Below are 19,769 nucleotides of genomic sequence, written 5' to 3'. Positions count from 1 at the left end.
GGTATTGCCATCAACCTTGTGTACATAGAAATACTTAACAATAACTGAATTGGCAAAATGTTTGCAGATATTCTGTCATCCAGGTCATAGTTGTCTCGACGGTGCTTTTTTCTTCAAAAGTCAACTGGACTGTTTTTCCTTGAGGAAGAAGAAAACATTTCGCATCTCATCCAAGAAGTTTCATCAGTTCTGACGGAGGGATGGAATGATATGGAGGGATGAGAGGATGATTGGGGGGTGGGGGATGTATTGTATTTCTTTGCAGTCATCTGGTCATTATCACTCTTCTGCTCTCAGTTGAGGCCACTTAGGATTTATCTGTGTCCTCAGTGTCATCTGAATCAAAGTGCAATTGGTTGTGGAATGTTGGAACTGCAGCAAAGACTGGAGATAAGTGGTGTTTTGAACCTCCCCCTCTATTGAGGGAGGACTAAATTAAATTGGCAGATTACCAGAATAACCAGTTTAAAGCTTCTTGTTATGTATCTTTGAAATCTTGTGTATTGTTAAGTCTTCTCTTTCTCACACTAGCTCTTCAGCAGCTTTTGTATGGCTACGTTCTGTCTACTCCTGCTCGAAAAATTTGCTAGTAGTGGGAACCAGCATATCCAGTGCTATTGTTCAGAGTGATATTCTCCTGAGACACCTTGATTTCCATGAATTGATACATTATGTAAATATACTGCATTTGCTCATTTGCATAATTTCATTTTACATTTTTAACTTTTGTCTTACCTTTCTATTCAAAATTATGTATAGTGAAAAAAAGCATTATTTGGTTCTGAAGTACTGCTTCCTTGTAGTGTTCTTCAGGAATTGTTGTTTTCTAAGATTGCCTTTGGGATTCGATTGTGTACCATTAAGATTTTGTCAGCTCTTAGCAATTACAAAGATTTTCTTCCTACCTGGTCTTCTAAGCATGTACTCATCATTGTGTTTATTCATCTTGCTGCTAGTTGTCCTGTTCTGTATCCTTCCAGCTCTCCCAACATTAGAGCCTTTTCTAGCTTCGTATACTATGTCTGAAGTAGAATAATTTGGGCTTTATTATTTGTGTCTTGAGTGAGATGATCCATTTGTTTGTTTTCTTGGCTGTCTGATGTATTATTCTCAGGAATCTTCTCTACACCAAAAGGATCAAGAGTCTTCCTATGCTATTTCGTCAAATTTCATCTTTTTGCCTCCATAGAATGTCACAAAGAATACCATTGCTTGCATTATTCTGATCTTTGTGGGCATCACAGTATCTGAATAAGGATTTCTTATAGATTTTCAAACATGTTTTCCAAGCCTTAAGGAATCGAAGATCCCATTAGAAATAGGTCTTGTCATTAAGCAAATCCGAACCAGATTCTTGTGCAGTCATAATATGTATGTTAAAGTTCAGCAGGTGGTTTTAGAACTCTCTTTTAAATTAAAGGTATGCAGCACAATTTCTGTCTTATAAGGCAGCACACACCTCTGTAATCAACAGTAAAGCTGCTGTGTTTAGTTAAATTAAATTCACATATTTTATAACAAGAAGATCAATGTTTGGGCTCAGATTTGCCACATCATCCCCAAAAGCCCAAGATAATTTTTTTTACAATTATTATAGGAGAAATGGTTATATTCTCCACACAGCTGGACAAGTAACGGGAGCTCACTCCATTATGTGGCACTAGGGATTTGAACCTCCGAACTACCGACCTTTCTGATCGACAAGCTCAGCGTCTTAGCCACTGAGTCCCTCATAGATTGTGTTATACCTCAGTTATTTGGTCAGTCTGAACCAAAACTGTTTTTCTACACAGCCTGTTTTCTGAATCACTGCCCTGACATAGAAGAGAATGTTGAGTCTGACTTAAACATATATTCAGGAATCAATTGTCTCATAAAACAGACTGTAAGAGATCTGTATTAATCTAGTATATGCACTGGTGTAAGGCATGTTTCCCTTCTCTACTACAATAACAGTAGAGTGTGAAGAGCATCATTCACGTTTGGGAAAAATAAGGTTTCGCATTAGGTTTAGAATTATTTAGTTGTCCCACTAATTAACACGTTTTACTAACTCCTAGCCAACTTTGGGGTTTTTTTTTGTTTTTTTGTTTGGCTAAGACATCAAGCCAGAAACTAGGAAACTTGGTTCTTCAGTACTCTCACATTAGCTACAATGGCAACTAAGTGATTTTGGGCCAGCCTCTCTCTCGGCACTGGGAAGGACACAATGGCCAACCACTTCTGAAAACCTTGTCAGAACTGCATTAATTGTATTTGTAGAAAATCCTTCCTGTGGTATTGACAGTAACATTCTACACAGTATTTGCTACCATGGTGAAGAATTAATATAAATATCTTTAAGAAAGTCCCATACTTGCAAAATAAGTTAAATAATTCAAATATGAAATAGCAAATTTTTGGCATATTATTTTGGATCTCATCTCCAATAAATTTCCCCTTGCTTCATTCCTTAAGCAGTTTATCAGATTTAATGCGAAAGTTGCCTGAATATATATACACTTACCTTGGCAGCCACATTCATTACTTTTTGCAGTTGGTAGCAAGGCAAAATGTCTTGCATATTAGGAAGCAACTGAATCTCAAAATACAGTATATTTATTATTTAGCTGAGTTTCTCAGTTCTGTGAAATAACAGATAGTTACTAGTATCTAAAGTTTCACAGATCAATCCCCTAGTCTCTGTTTTCAAGGAAATTCAGATATGAGGGAGGAAAGCAAGTGACAATCATATAAGCCTGCACAAATAATATTGCTCTGTCCCCTGTGATTGACAACTGCCTTATTAAAGAGTTTAGCAACTTGTTTTAAAATATGTATTGTATTATTTGCAGCTGTTTATACTAACATGTGATCTACATTTTGGAAACATACCTTTAAAGGAAGGTTGGGAATAATTTGTAATAAAATAATTACTTGGGACTAAACGGATGTAGTTAATTTATGTGCAATACATAAATATTCTAAACCCTGAAGGAAAGTTTCCTAAAGTTTGGTGTATTATTGGAGTTGTAAGAGAAAGGTCATCTTTCTTTTCTGGCAATATTTGGCTACCGAAACTAGAAAAAAGCTGAAAAGAATACTGGTCTTTAAAGAAAAGAAATACTATAGACTGCAATGTAAAACAGTACAATACCACAAAGTTGCAAGTAAATATGACCTTTAATGTGCAGTGACAATTTACTAAAACAAAACAATAAGAAAACTAATGTCTTTATTTTTAAACAAATAACCATTTGCTGTTTTGGGATAAAAAAATTACACTGGGGATTCCATTGTTTATAAAACCTTATATTTTATATTTTTCTCATTTATATTAGATTTTAAATTTTGCACAAAGGAAGGTGGTCTTTTAGTTCTATAGGTTGAACTTCCTTTCACCCGTTCCCCTTTCAAATGAACAATGTATGGCAGCATAGGTGGTTTACGTACAGTTACCAGTGTTCCTTGAGGAGTATAGCATCTTAACTGCATTTTGTTATTTGAATGAGCCGTAACTGCAACCCAACCTAAAGAGAGGAAATGCATCATTTTGTTACTGAACAAATAAAAACTCTTAATTTGATTTACTGTGAACTTCAGTTTGACTGATGCAACAAGAGAGTCATATTAATTTCTAGTTTAGGACCAAAAGCAAGAGCTGTTTTCAAAAATTTTCAGTGTTTATCCCAAAAGCCTTCAAAACAATACTTGACAATGTCAACAGAATCAAAAGACCAAACATTAGTCTTTAAGTATTAAAGTTCTTTTTCTGTTGCAAACGGAAACAGTATTTTGAAAACTGGTTGTTCCCTTCATGTGGTGCACTAGGCAGATCTAAAAGATTGCAGTATTTACTTGTCTGACAAGAGAGCAGTCTCTTTTTCAGGTATGGGATTGAAAACCAATGGGAACCACAAAGGCAATATATAGGAAAATGTTCCTAATCCGTAAGAAAATAATCCTAAATTTCCTATTGATGTGGATGTGCCAAATTCAGAGAGGAGTGTAAGCACCTGCTACATAAAATAAATTCTACTGATAGGAAAAAAAAACACCTACTCGGTGACATAAAATTCTTTCCCACCAAACAACTAGCAACTTGGGCATTCTGCTTGGACTCCTCTCGGAATTATTTGCTGAAGAGAAGATGTTTCTTATGTAAGAGAGTAAAAGATTGGCTTCTGACTGCAATTCTATCTGGATTCACATTGTGAATATAGATAGCTACTGGGAAAGATATCCTTTCATTCAAAAATCTGGAATACGGGTATCCATCCTGAATGATGGTAACTGGGACTAGCAATTGTGTCACTAAGTGACATGGTCATAAAGCATGATGTCACTGTGGCTTGTTGTGATGTTGTAATTGCAAGCCAGGCACCCAAGCACCCAGATTGTGATCACATGACCTTGTAGCACTGCAAGGACCACAACTTCAGACTAAAAACCCCCTCATTTAGCACCATTTTGAGTGATGGCTGAATGAGTGGTTGTAATTCAATCACTACCTGTAATAGGTTTCCTATTCGAAAGAAAATTTGAGGATTTTTACCAGCAGATGAGAGCTTTATGTCAGCTATTGCTTCATTCTTCCCAATTCCTTCCAAAATCACTTCCTGAGGAACAAGTGGTGGAAATTCATTCATTCGTTCTTCACCTCCCATTGGAACCTTGTGTTACAAATTAGAAAGACAGTCTTTTAAATAGTAAAAATTAAGATTCATCTGACAAACCTAATCAGCAAGTTATACATTAAGTAATAACATTTTAGTAATTTTCATAAGTATATCAGGTAGATACTATATATAATCAATTTCTGCCTTCAGTTTTATAATGTAGTAACAGCAAAACAATAAAAGTAGAAAGCCAAAGAAACAGAAAAAGTTGGAAGCCCAGTGATTTAAAAAAGCATTGAAATTGTAAAGGTGCCTCTAAAAAAAGATTTAGGTGAAACAGTAGATGATGAATGGTAGGTTTTCATGTGAGCAAAAACTACAGCTGAATAAGCATGGATAAAAATGGCAGAAGACAACATGAGAAGGAAAATGATAATGAAAAAGAAGATGGCAGACATCCAAGATATGGCTGAAGTGATCAGAAAAAAATAAAAATCAGTTAACAGAATGAAAAGAACGAGACAAAAAGATAAAGCAAATGAAATAAACATTGCAATATGCCAGACATAAAATAAAGCAGATATCCCAAACAGAAAGGGTGATGAATATTGAAAAATAAAGAGGATTGATAAAGTATGAAAAATATATATATATTTTTACACAGATATTGATTCTGATGAGTATATCTCAAGACTGTTCTTTTACCATGGTAGTCCCAAGTTTGGGAAATTGAGCTAACTGTAGATGACCAGGTTGAGCCCAAGGGTTGGATCAAATACATCATCAGTTTGGAGTCTCTACACTCCTGTAAGAAACCTAAGTCCAAACTCCCTTGAAGTCCATTGACTTATCTGGCGCCAATTCACTTTCACTGTTAGTAGTTCAGATTCCTGTGTATAGGTAGCATGAAATAAACTTGTAGTACTTTCGAACTCTATCCTAGTTCCTGATTTCTTTTATCTGACACCAATCTTGCTATCTTGTGAAATGAAATGCAGAACCCGAAAAGAAGAATCAAGGCTAAATTGCAATGTTTATTACACAGCACGTGCTGGTGGGATTCACTGTAGAGAATCTTGAGAGAAATCCTATCCAACAAAGGGATGCACTTATGTTTAAATGTCCCAGAAAGATGAGACAACACTAAAACATAAGCAACAGGTGATATCAGCATACATATTCATAAGTAAAGGATCTCAAGTTACTATAATGGACCTCGGGTTACTATCTGAAGGAAGGGGACAGTTTGAGAACGCCAAGCGCCAAAAATAAATAAATAAATAAAATTCTCATTGCAAATGTACGGGATTGTCCTAAAAAGATAACAAGTTGACCTTATATCTCTATGTATCAACTTGATTTAATCAATTCCACTCATCTAAAAATTGGTTTTCCTCACAGTCTACCATACAATTAAGTTAGAAGAAATGAACTAAATTTACTTAAACTTGAAACTTGTCTTTGAATTAAGTTGTTTAGTGGGTAAAAGCTGCCAATTTCAATAGAACAAATAGCAATCCCTTTAAATGTTCATAAGCAGAGAACAATACATGGGGAATATTTTAATATTTTTAATATCTTGGCAGTGGTGAGAGTTAAGTTTCTACATAAAAGACCAGTGTCAATGAACCTACTGACTGTTTCTTTGTATTATATTTTACCTGGAACTTACATACCAGCTGTTTTTTTTACTATCTTTCTTTCCAGAGATTGGAAAGACACAATGTGTAAAACTATTATCATTTTGCATAAAGTGGAAGACCACCAAGATAGAGAAAACTTGTTTCAGACAACACAGTCATGGTATTGTCTAACAGCAGAACAAAGCTTCTCTTGTCCAAGTCCCAAGAAGCCTAATAATGAATGTCTGTGAATGGAGAGAATCACAAGGTCTTAACAGATTCTCCAGTCAGTGTACATAAGTGCTGGCTTACCTTTAGTAGTGTTTGACCTGCATGCTTTTGATAGACAGCATCTGCTTTTTCTGTGAAGGTAACATGCACCGGCAACAAATTAGAGGCCACAACAGAAAACCAGGAGGACTGATTCCCCTAAGGAATAAAAAGTTTGAAAATTAAACTGCCTGAAAAATTCTACAGTATTTCTTAATTCAATTAAATTTTAAATACCAACTTTACTAACTAATGTAATGATAACTTAGCTTCTGAAGGCTGCTAGTCTATTGTAACAAATTGAATGAACTTCATAGTAAAACAATGACATTTTAGTCCCCACAGTTGAATTATTCAAGTTTTATTGGAATAAGGTAGTCTTTGTTTATTATTCCATATTACCCTATTTAAAAATGAAATAATTAGCTTAGGGTTTTGTTTTGTTTTTTTGAGGAAAAACATTTAATCTAATTCATGTGAATGAGGACCAAACAATTTAAAAGCAATGTAAGATATTGAAGTACTGAATAAAATGATAGTTCCTGAGTCATAACAAAATCATAGTCTGATATTCCATCCTTGTTCTTTCGTTTACATTTAATTCATTTTCTCATTCACAGCAAAAAGCTGTTGATCTTACCAAGATAATAATTTGATAGACCAAAAGGGAAGGCTTAATTCCTTTTCCAGTGAGAAAGCAAGGCCCCCAAAAACATTTTTTGTTCTTTGGGACAAAACTTTCAGTTATGGAAACTCACTTCAGCCATATAGCAGTGCCAACTGTATTGCTTGGAATCACATAATCAAAAAAACAACAACAAAATACTGAGATTCATTTTCCATCACTATTCTGCTAATGTTCTGTGTGTGGAATGCCTCTTTCTATACTTTTAATTCTATATGATACTTTTTTTTTTGGGGGGCTATTATCAGTGACCAAAGCTGCTACACAGTACATTCATTACAGATTTTTGGTCACCAGGTTAGAACATATTAAAACACCCCTAAAGAGATCTTGCACATCATTAATAATAATAATAATAATAATAATAATAATAATAATAATAATAATAATAATAATAATAATAATAATAATAATAATCTGTGCAGGATTATGTTGCAGCTGCAAAGTCTTTGTCTATTTTGTAATGTCTAACTAATGTTGAAGGAGAAACCCAGCTTGCTATTTTGCAGAGGTAGGTTAGGGACACTCTAGAACTAAAACACTCCTAAAGAGATCTTGCACATCATTTATTTTTATTTAATAATAATAATAATAATAATAATAATAATAATAATAATAATAATAATAATAATAATAGTCATCTGTGCAGGATTTTCTGTCTCATGTGGAATTCCTGATGTTGCTACCCTGTGATGGCTAAGGAGGTGCACACAAAAATATTGTCCAGCTGCCGCTTCAAAACATATTTTCCCCATTTTTCTATTTGCAACTCACTGCTTGTTCCCCTTAGGCTTGATTCTCTCTGAAGAAGCTTCCCAGAGAATTTAACAGTCAGTATCTTCATACCCTGAGTATTCCTTCCGTACATACAGAGATGGGACATGACTGGTCATGAAGTCAGGAGTGAGGTGGATATTCTCGGTTTCCCTGTCTGCTGTGTAATTTCTTTTTTTAAATTGAGTTCTATTCTGTGGCTGGATTCTCTCCTTCCCCCCCCCTCCCCTATTTTTTAATTGGCTCCAGTGGTTGGAGTGAATGGGATGCACTGAGAAGGTAGAACCAATCAAGAGGGGCTCTTCCAAAGGGACAGAGAGGAAATTCTTGTTCATGTTTTCGTTAGAAGAGAAACTAAATTTCTCTAAAACAGAGATCAATCCAATCGACCTGCTTCTGGCTTCTATAGTTCAGAGTGATTCCTGAAAGCTAGATTTCAACCCAGAATGCAAGAAGAGAACATTGGACTAGGAGACTTTAATGATCCTGAAAAAGAAATGGCTACATTCCAAGTCATTTAAGAAGCAACAGCCCTCCCCCACCCGCCTCGCCCCGGCATCAACTCTAATAAGTGGAAATTATTCAGCGGCAGGAGAACAAAAGTGTTGATTACTGGTACCTTCAAACAGCCTAAATAATATCTTGTTCTATACATCATCTACACTAAGTTCAGAATTCCCGTGGCAACTCTTACCTGTAAATAATCTATACGTCCCAATGCACCCAAAAATAGAGTCATTCCAGGTTTAAGTATAAATGTCCTTGGAACAATGGCAAAGGTTGGCAAAACACATTTTATTTCTTTTTCTGTTAAGAGATTTAAAACCTAAAATAAAATAAAAAAACATATAGAAATTAGAGGCTGAAATGTTAAAATATTATGAGGGTTCACAAATAGATGGCATGTTGGATTGGACTAAAATATAGGAGCATTGATGAACAGCACTCATACACTCATGTAATAGCTAGGATCTATTTCCCTGTTGCAAAAGGACAATTCAAGACAAATACAACTCAGTTGCAATTATTCTACTTTTTATAACAAAGGAAGCAGCCTGATGTGTGGCAGTTAAAAGGGATTTCATGTAAAGCTGAACGAAAAAGCAATGAAGCATCTTAACACTACTGATGGCAAGACAATACTTGTGTAGCTGCTCTTCTTAGTTACGATTGAATTAATGAGAATTGTAATCAGTGGCCATAATCCAAAGATTAATGTACATACTAGAGTAATTTTCTGCAGCTGTAAGTGCAAAATATATATATATATATATATATCAGTATTCTGTTTCCAAATAATGCACAACCAAATTCAGCATGCTGAAAGACAATAGTTAATTAGCAGTTTTACAATAACGCCGGGCAAACAATTTTTAAATCATGGGCAGTTTCCGAAAGCCTATTGTTTACCTTTCAATGCAATGAGATGAGAATTAAATATTTCACAAAACAGCTGCCACTCAATAAAAGTGAGCAAAAGTAATTGTTTGGAAATTTTGGCTCAGAATAGTGTTATATTTGTTCCCCTACCAACCTCTCATTGACATTGTTCGGCACTAAGGGCTGCTATGGAGAAGTGAAAGAAAAATACACTGGTATGTCTGGTTGGCTTTCATGTGAACACATCTTTGTACTGTGCCCAGTTTATTCTAAACTATATTACTATAATGCATTTTATATTAAGCTAAAAATCAAGTTAAATGTTGAAAGTTTAAACATTTTTTCAAAAAGCTATGATTTAAAGTTTGAAAAATAGTAACAGGAATCTGGAAATGAAAGTCAGGATTAAAGACAAGAAAAGCTACAACATGGATATTATTTCTAACACCACCTTCTGTTAAAGGTGGCAAACATATCTGTGACAGTATCTTCCTCCTCTTTTCCCCATAACAGCCCTGTAAGATAGGTTGGACTGAAAGTGAGTGACTGGCCCAAAGTCAGTGATCAGTCAATACTGTACATAAGTGTGTGTGTGTGTGTGTGTGTGTGTGTGTGTATGTGTGTGTGTGTGTGTGTGTGTATTACTGTTGTGGCATTGAGGAAGTTCTTTTCTCTAGATTACTTTTGAGGCCAATTATTCTGGTATTCTTTTGGACCACCTGGCAGTCTTGGGATTTTGGTGCATTGTATTGCATTTGGTCCTAGTCTTCTTTCCCTGTTAACCTTTCTTGAGCATTATCTTATGGTTCTATACAGTTTTTGTCTAGAGTTCTTTCTTGTCCTTTGTTTTATTCAACATTGATATAAAGCCAGCTGGAAAAATAATGCCATCACTATGTCTGCTAGCAGTATTAACTGCCAATGAATGGGTTAAATAAAAGTGAAATATACCTTAAAATTAAATCTTAATTTTCCATCTTTAGCCATTCTTGAGTATTTTGAATTTGGCAATATTTCGCAAATTTTTACAGGGTGACTAGCCTACAGCAATGTTATTTATAAAGAATAATTGGTGAAAATCTGAATTCTTGAAAATGTCTGAAAGCCTAAAATGATGGAATTATAGCAGCTTTGCTTCTATATGGTTGATCTGACTGCTATACTGTAATTTGTATAGCACTTTGTCATCTTGTCTCCTCATAGACACTATTTTGGTGCAAATGCTACTGAAGATATCCTCCCTGGATTCAGAATTCAGTGGTCTTGGGTAACTATTGCTGAGTCTTCAACCTTTCCTTTTAGGGAAGGTTATTGAGATGGTTGTAGTAAAACAATTACTGAAGCCCTAATAAACTGGATTATCTAGGTCTATTTCAGTCAAGATTCAAACCTGAAAATCAGATACAGAAGACAATGACAGGACCCAGATGAGGAAAGTATCTTACTGTATTGAAATGCCTTATGGCAGGGGACCCCAACCCATCTGGAACCAGGCCATGCAAAAGCCCAGGTGTGTGAGTGGTGTGCAGGTGTAGCTATTTGCGCAAATGGAGCTGTGCATGCTCACATGGGACCATCCCTCCACCCCATTCCCCGCTAGTCTTTCAAGCTGAAAATGTTGGGGTCTGCTGCCTTATGGGATCGGAGATTGCAGACATTGTTTGCAAGGGTTTTGTTTCTTCCTCAATGGGCAGGTACAGTCAGTTTATGTAGGGAAAGTTAGATATTCAATAACTAAGTAGCATAAACTCCATGCTTCCATCATTATCTTTGGAATAATGTACAGAGAAAAGGGGAAGCATCTTTCTCATACACCTTTACAAAGCACAGCAACTGTATAACCATAACTTTGTAAGGCTTTGATAGAGCATTTATGTAACCAAAATTTCACATTTAATACTCAAGTGTAAACTATTTAAACCTAAATGCTAAATTAATTCAGATGTTTCCTTTAAAATAATAATTGGCAAGATTTGAAAATAAATTGAAGAATAAAGTAGTTGCTGTCACTATTTTGAAAATGTTTTGTGAAGGATTTACCAAATGCTAAAAAAGGCTTTTACAATGATTCTGTTTCTATACATAGTTGTGTTATTTATAATTGGATTTTTTTCAGAAATGCTCCAAGTAGTAGTAATAGTAGTAGGGGGTTGGACTAGATGACCTACAAAGTCTCTTCCAACTCTGTTAATCTGTTAATATTTTTGTCATTGCACTTTGTACAACAAAATTAAATGCCATCTTCAGTGTGCATTATATATAAGAAAACTATAAAAAATGAAACAAAAACACACATCCGTCACATTCTGTGCAATTGAATTGAAAACCCCCTGATATTGCATTAATATTGCACTATACATTAGAATTCAAGATAGTTCGTGCTCTGGGATAGATAACCCAGACACTCTGTATATGAAATACATTTTCAGCTCCTTAATACTTGAAATAAAGAAGAATTACGATCACAGGAAGCTGCTGAAATAGTGGCTTCATTTCTGTTTTAGATATCAGACAAATTTAACAGTATACTTACACATTCATCTTTTATAATTCCTGGTGTGTCATAAAACCAACGACAATCTTTCACTTCGTTGTATGTCAATTCAATTTTCGGGGTATGAGCTTTGCGTGGAGTGGAGGGTTCTTCCTCCATGCTAACAGACAATGCCTCAAAATCAAAATCAATTTCAATATTTTTCTCATTTTTTCCTGATTGCTTAAAGGTTCTTCCAATTCTTCCTGTTTCAAAAATAGAAAGATACACAGGTAGATGTAGTTTATTCATGTTCTTTTGTGATATGTTGTTCTGAGGCTAGCAAATGCAACAGTTCAACCCCAAATTAACAGACTTTGTACATCTATTGCATTAGGCTATAATATGATTTTTTATTTTAGTGTAGTATATTATGAAAAATCCATCAGTTGTTCGTTCAATAAATTAAGCTTAAATAATCCACTCTTTAAAGTAATGTGAATGCTAAGTACAACAGTCTCTTACTCTGTTAATTTTGACTCCTCTCCACTGTACATTCTAAACATCCATCGTATTTTTTAATCTTCTGATGAATGAATTTAAAAATATGGCAGGTGTCTTCATTGTATTTTTTCTTTAAATTCGTATCTGCCTGACTCAAAAGACCATGGAAATAGTAATAACAGAAATTACATATTAATGGAATCTGCCCCAATAAATCTTAGCTTATAAATATTCTTATAAATATTTTCATGGTATAGATGTGATATCTTCTAGATTCAAGGTTCTTTTCATATGCAGTTGTGGAAATTATTTATTTTGGACATCCAGGTAAGTTTCCAAATTGGTAATTTTTAATATCTGAATCAATTTAGAAAAGTCTGGTTCTCCAAGTGCACAGAAGTACCTAAACTATCCAAAACAATTTGCAGCCATCTAATTTGATTATTTAGGTGGACTTTTTAGTCAGATAATTAAAACGATCCATTTTAGATGTGCAACAATATCTGCCTTTAATTGATCTCTGCATTAAATATCTGGACAGCCTTGGAAAGATCTATGAAATATATTTTAGTTGTAGCACTTGCACAGTTCCCAAAGCCCCCACTCACCTATTAAGTATCCTTGCTTTTTGAGAATATTCAGCTGCTGTTGTTCATTTATACTGAGGTCTTCTTCACTTTTCTCTGAATCTTCCTTTAGCCTTTCTTGCCTCCTGAGTATTCTATAAGGTGTAGGATTAATAATTGGAAATTTCAGGAGGTTCAATGTAGTGCCTAGGAGGAAAAAATGAAGAAGAAAAAACCCACCATAAATTTCCATTATTGGTTTATATAGAATTTGCAAATAATTAAGATACTAGAATAGGTTTAAATAATATAGGTCACAAATTGTTATGTGAGGCATACAGCTTTTGCGATATGTCAGAAAATGAATTTGTGAAAGAAACTGTAGCTATAGGAGGGCCCTATTAAAAAAATGAGATAATGGATAGCAATTAAGGTTAAAAGGATAAATATCGAGTCAATAAATTCCCACTTCAAATCCTGCCTCAACCATGGCTAACTTTAAGCAAATCTGAAATATCAATATATATTGGCTTATCTTACACCAGTCAAATGTATTACAAATCATACATGATCATTATATCCACAAATTAAAGCAACAGTTGATAAACTTTTTTTGGTCTAGGGTTGCATAATGATTTCCTGCCCCATTTGATGATTCCAGGGTCTGTGGCTAGAGTCACCTCCAAGTGGAAATATTACAAACACATTTGTCCTTGAATCATCTTTATAAGAACAGAACAAATTTTCTAGTGCTTCCTTCTGGTTTTTTTCTCTCCTTCTTCCATTCTAGCCTTTAAATCTCATTATTTCCTGTTGGCTCCACATTCAAGTAATGCCAAGCCTGCTACAATACAAGTACTCACTTAAAACTACAATTGACCCCAAAATTTGTCTTGCTAAGCAAGAGTGTTGTTAAGTGAGGTATGCCTCATTTTATGACCTTTTGGCCACAGTGGTTAAGCAAATCACTGCAGTTGTTAAGTGAATGGTATGGTTGTTAAACGAATCTGGCTTGCCTCATTAACTTTGCTCATCGGAAGCCAGCGGGGAAGATTGCAAATGGAAATCACATGACCCTGGCATATGCCAATTGCCAAGCACCCGAATTTTGATCACGTGACTGTGGGGATGCTGCAACACTTATGCAAAAAGTGGTCATAAGTCACTTTTTTCAATTGTAACTTTGAATGATCACTAAATGAATGGTTGCAAGTCGAGGATTATTGTAATCTTTTTCAGATCAATACAGCAGGCTAGGTGGTGCCACTTAATGAGGCAAAACCATGAACAGTTGAGACAGATTCACCTCACTGTATTGTTATTTTATTTGAAAGGCAGAAACAGTTTTGAGAAAAAAAGCAATTGTTAGATTTTAAAAAAATGATAGGGCTTCCATTACATTATTACAACGTTTAGGGATCCTGATTAACACAGGTCTCAGGATAACTTTTATTTAAAAAATATTATGTCAAAATTATGGCACTTACCATAGTTATATTTAAAAGTTACATTCTTTCTTAAAGAAATACTGAATTCTTCACAGCCAGAAAATGAATTCAACACTAACACCAGTAATACTGGTTAATTCACTGTCAAACTTACAACTGTTATCAAAGTGTTCTCAACACACTTGTTCTAAAATTATTAACATTAGGTTTCAGACAACATTACTTGTCTAGCAAGAATTATTTAGCCTTTCTATAACTCTATTGTCTGCTTTATACAGTATTAAATAATCATTTTCAGTAATCATGCTGCTGCTTCTTGCTGGGAAATTTTTGTGAGGTCCAGCAGCCGGAATGTGTAGACTATTTAGCCGTGACATTGCCCAGGGTGCACCACGAGGAGGCTAGTCACACCTTCAAAGACAATTAGTTTTAAAAAGGGAATGGCAAAAATGTGAGGCAAATTGGTTATTACCTATACACATGGATTGTCATGATCAAATATTCAGATTCAAATCTTGGAACCACCATGGAAACTTGGACAGCAATTAGTCAAAAAACACTTTGACATTGAGATAGCATGGCACCAGGACTGGGCAATTTGTAACCCTAATCTGTTTAATTTAGTATCTGATACAGTACAGCGCCCCTTCAGCTTTGATCTCCAAGGAAAATCTGGACAGCCTCAACCAAATTTGAACCAACCATGGCAGGTGTCAATATTGGAAATATAAATGGGGGCTGGTTGATAATCCTAACTGTGACTGTGGAAACGTCCTGCAAACTTTATATCATATTGTAACAGAATGCTCCCTCAGAAAGTTCCCTGAATACCTGCATGAAATATATCACCTCAAGGATACTGCTGTCCAATAGCTAAATGGTTTAGATATCCAGTCACACTGTCACAGGATTTGTCACTTCGGTCAATATTTGTGCATAATTTAATTCTATTCATAACTCTTTTATCACTTGCACTGTGTGTTTTTAAAATAATTCACTGATCTGGTGTTTTACATTTTGATATATATTTTGTGAATTTTTATGCACTAATGCTGTATTCTGTTATGCCATATGAAATATTATATGTATGTATGTATGTATGTATGTATGTTTTCTGAGGTTTTCGCGGGTATTTGTATGTGGATCATTGGTTATTCGGGTTTTCTCCCGCGTAAAATTGGAAGTATCTAGGCGACGTTTCAATGAAGTCTCATTCATCATCTTCAGGCTTGTGTCTTCGGCTTTGTGCTTCTCGGAGTTTTTGTGTTTCTCCGAGAAGCACAAAGTCAAGACACAAGCCTGAAGATGATGAATGAGACTTCATCAAAACGTCGCCTAGATACTCAATTTTACGGGAGAAACCCTTTAATAACCAAAGATCCATATATATGTATGTATGTATATGTATGTATATGTATATTTATATATGTGTATGTGTATGTGTGAATAGCAACACCATATAGTATGGTATTTCAATACCAAACATTTTAGATCTGGTTGATGCTAAATTACCCCAACTTTATATCAATACATTACATTTAAAAAAATAAAAAATAAAACAAAGCAGCTCTATAATCATCTTCAAAAATGACATAGCTATGTTACTTAAAATTCTTATGAACTGTAAATACAAACTGGGTATATTACCACCCACTTTTCTGATTTATAGTTTTTTTAACATCTGTTGCTGACACACAATTCTAATGCACATAGAATAGGCACATAGATATATTTAAACCAGACTTTAGACATAACCACATGGCATTTAAGAGCTAGCATAGAAGAGATTAACTCATATAAACTAAAGATGACATTAATTCATATAATCTAAAGAGATTAACTCATATAATTTAAGATTTTACAGATTGGAACAAATTCACAAAAGTTGCACTAGCACAGCATACTCTACTGTGTTTAATTAAGCAGATTTTTCTTGTTAGGCCACCTCAGGTTTACATGATACACCTATAAACTGGGCTGGGTTTGTAGAATACAGTAGCTAAAGTGTAGTTGGCTAGTTTGTGATTCTGAGCCAGCAATTTTTTTAAATTGGGAACAATGCAAAGAATTCTGAAAATCTTACGGATCATTCCAAGAATACTGTGAAGAGTGAAGAGTAAGAGTGCTTAAAAGACCTTAACACGTTTTCTGATATATATTGGATATATGTGAAAAATCCAATTTCACGTCAGCAAAAGGATTTCTATACAAAAACAACTATTTTGATAAAATAGTTAAAGTGCTGGCCTAGAAACCAGGAGACTGTGAATTATAGTCCTGCCTTAGGCATGAAAGCTGGCTGCTTCACTTTTGGCTAGTTACTTACTCTCAGCCCAAGCTACCTCACATGAATGTTGTTGTGGGGGGTGGGAAAGAGTATTATGTATGTTTTCACCTTATAAAAATAAAGGCAGGACAAAAATCAAATAAATAATGGAACAGCCTTTAAGTAATACTTTTTAAACAAAGTGCTCAGAAGTTTCATGTGCGTTTTCCTGAATGGTCTAAGGATAAGTTGTCAAAGCATGCCTCTTACCAGGGAAAGGTGAGATGGTTGCTCTGTGGATCACCTCAGAAGCTTTGGATTTGCAATAATCAGAATGCAAGAGAGTATTAAAGAGAGTAGACTTTCCACTGTTGGCTGCTCCTACAAGGTAGACATCCCCATTTAGTTTCCAAGACTGCTGCAACTTGGAGATCAGAGTTTCTATTCCATAGCCTGTCTTGGCACTGATGAGGTGTATATCAATTATACGCTGGTTTGGTGTTCCTGAAGGCTGGCTCACATCCACAAGGCCAGCATCTGCACAATTCTTCAACAGCAGTTCCTGGAGGTGCTTCAGGTACTTTGGTGAGTCAGCAGGCAGAAGATCCACCTTGTTGCCTAGGACAAATACGTGGGTATCCGTCCCCACCAACTTGGACAGGTCAGGCAAAATTGAATCAGGCAGATCCAGCATATCTACCATGCAGAGCACAAGGTGTGAGCGTCCATGACGAAGAGGCCGTTTTAAGGCGGCGCTTACCACCTTGTAGTATGCCTCCCGGGGCATTTCCACCTTGAGGGCTTGGTGGTGGTGCATCAGAAGCCAGCAGCGCTGGCACACAGTTCCCTCCAGAGCCTTCCTGACGGGGTCCTTCCAGCCCTTCTTCCCCTCCGCTTCCTCCTTCGGTTCTCCTTCATCTTCTTTCCTCGGCAGGAGCCCTTCAGGCCCCACCAGGCTCAGATATTTCTCGCTGGGCACATACCCCACCACGGCCGCATCCCGACAGTGTAGCTCCGCGCCGCATCCCGAGCAGTTCACTCCGCTGGACCGCACCGAAGGGTCCGCTACCCCCGCCGCTTGGTGACTCCGGGCCGCCTTCTGGCGTCCTTCTCGGCGCTGCTGCGGCTGCTTGTCGCTCTTAGCCCGCTGCTGCTCCAGCTCCTGCACCGCCGCTGCCTTCACCGACCGCTTCTCCTCATCGAAGGGCAGCTCCTCAGGGACATATTCGAGGAAGACGAACTCCTCCTGCTCCATCAACTCGGGCGACACCGCTACCGCCGTCTTTCCCCAGCGTCCACGCGGTTCCTTCCCGAGTGGGAAGTGAGGGGGGCCGCCCAGCGAGGTGCGGCAAAGCAGCGCGCCGATTCTTTTACCACAAGCAGGCGCGGAAAGCGGGGGCGGTTGCCAAAAGCGAGGAAGGCCCCCGGCAAAAAACCTCCGGAAGACGTTCATCGCCGCTCACGAGCGAACGGACCGGGACAACCGGAGTCACATCAACGCTGCGGCCCTTTCAACTTTCGACCTCTGCGGGAGGAGCGAAGGCGGACGGCTGGGGCTCCTCCCCTTCCTGGTGAAGTTCAGGACTTCAGGCCTGAAGCGCCCTGGAAGGACGGCTTGGAGTCGAACTCAAACCCAAATTGATCTCTAAAAATTCAGAGTTCAGGATTCAGTTTTAAGGGTTAGAAATGAGCAGAATTCACAAGAGATCAGGATTTGTCTTGAAAGTTTTGAGTAATTTCAGCAGTGCCATGTGGGGCTCTCAGAGGAAGCGAAAGTGGGATTTTAGAGAAGCGGTATAGGAAGAGTATAGAGCCCCTGAAGTTTGGTGCTGGGAGAAAACTCCTGACAATATCATGGCCAGCTATGAAAACAAATCCTGTCAGAGCTGAAGAAGCTTCTTGGATGAGAAGCCAAAGGTCTTCGAAGAAAAAACAAAGTCCAATTACCTCCAAAAAAAAAAAAAAAAACCCCCACCTTTGGGACAACCATGACTGAGAATCTCTGCAGACTATGAAAACAAACATAATCAAAGAAATCAATCCAGAGTTGTCACTCAAAACATAAATAACCAGGCACAAATTATCCTACTTCGGACACATTGTGCAAAAACCTAACTCTATAGAAAAAGGCTGTGATGCTGGGAAAGGTGAAAGACAAGAAGAAAATGACCATAGGCGAAGCGGTTAGATTCAGTTACAGTGGCAATGAGTGTGTTGTTGGGAGACTTGAAAGAACAGGTTAAGGGCAGATGTCCTAGGGAAAATCTATCTATATGGTTTGTAGGATTGAAAATGACTTAATGGCACATAATCAACCAATACTGGAGTATATAGAAAATCCTTTTTTGCAGCTAATGACTCACAACTGAATCAGAAATCTATGACCAGCAGATTCAGATCTAAACATTGCTTGAAAACAAATTTATTTATTCTGAATATTCAAACTAAATTTGTTCACTTATTTAGGAATAACATATTAACTACATACATTCAACAAGAATTGCTTCTCTTAAACAAATGAGCACATTGGATGTCTTAAAGAGCATTAAAACGGTTGCTCTTCTTGAAGAAATATACAATTCCATCTATATTCAAATTATCAGTAACAGACTGTGAAACAATAAAAGACTGACCCACTAGGTATTTTTGGCTCCACTTTAATTTTTTTTCAAAAAATTTAATTAATGACCATATTATCTTTTTAGAATTCTATAAATGCAGTGAATTACGGTTAAGTACTATTATGGAAGACAAGAGGAAAATAAACTCCTGAAATAGTTGCGGTCTTTTTGAAAATATATCTGAACTGTCACCCGTCAAACCAGGGCGGCATTCATTGCATATGAGATACTTTGCTTTTTAACCTTCGCTTGACACAGAGAAATCCTAAATAGCAAGAGCACTTAGTCTTATATACCGCTTCATACGTAGTGCTTTCATACGTAGTGCTTTCTAAGCAGTTTACAATCAGCATGTTGCCCTCAACAATCTCGGCCCTCATCAAACCATAACCCAGAAAATCTGTCTACCAAGATTCTTGCTATCTCTGCACACAACAGTGCATATTATTAGTAAAGAGAGGGGTAGGGGGAGGATGTATATGCAGCCCGTCGTCAGATGACAATTCATGGGAAGAACTTTCGCGCATGCGCAAATGTTTTGCCGAAGGACCATAAGCCTTTG

General features: G+C 36.6%; 1 protein-coding gene across 1 annotated transcript; it reads right to left on the bottom strand.

Annotated features, from left to right (window-relative positions):
- Positions 1-3,143: 3,143 nt before the first annotated feature.
- Positions 3,144-19,718, bottom strand: NOA1 (nitric oxide associated 1). The gene is made up of 7 exons (XM_026688433.2): positions 16,857-19,718; positions 12,915-13,079; positions 11,863-12,068; positions 8,644-8,775; positions 6,533-6,649; positions 4,535-4,652; positions 3,144-3,509 (listed from the first exon to the last, which is right to left on the bottom strand). The coding sequence occupies exons 1-7, from the start codon at positions 18,037-18,039 to the stop codon at positions 3,280-3,282; spliced, it is 2,151 nt and encodes a 716-aa protein (XP_026544218.2). The 5' UTR covers positions 18,040-19,718; the 3' UTR covers positions 3,144-3,279.
- Between the last annotated feature and the right edge of the window lie 51 nt (positions 19,719-19,769).

This window comes from Notechis scutatus, chromosome 2 (genome assembly GCF_049901735.1).
Source record: "Notechis scutatus isolate UNSWTSFEM ecotype Mainland chromosome 2, rNotScu1.2, whole genome shotgun sequence".
In the NCBI taxonomy this organism is placed as follows: Eukaryota; Metazoa; Chordata; class Lepidosauria; order Squamata; family Elapidae; genus Notechis; species Notechis scutatus.
This window is presented reverse-complemented; position numbering and strand designations above follow the sequence as displayed.

Excerpts from the sequence above, each read along its gene's own strand:
- NOA1 (XM_026688433.2), bottom strand. The coding sequence starts at position 18,039 with ATGAACGTCTTCCGGAGGTTTTTTGCCGGGGGCCTTCCTCGCTTTTGG. Across the intron at positions 13,080-16,856 it reads AACCATCTCACCTTTCCCTG|GCACTACATTGAACCTCCTG; the intron begins GTAAGAGGCATG and ends TTTTCCTCCTAG. Across the intron at positions 4,653-6,532 it reads CAGGTCAAACACTACTAAAG|GTTCCAATGGGAGGTGAAGA; the intron begins GTAAGCCAGCAC and ends TTGTAACACAAG.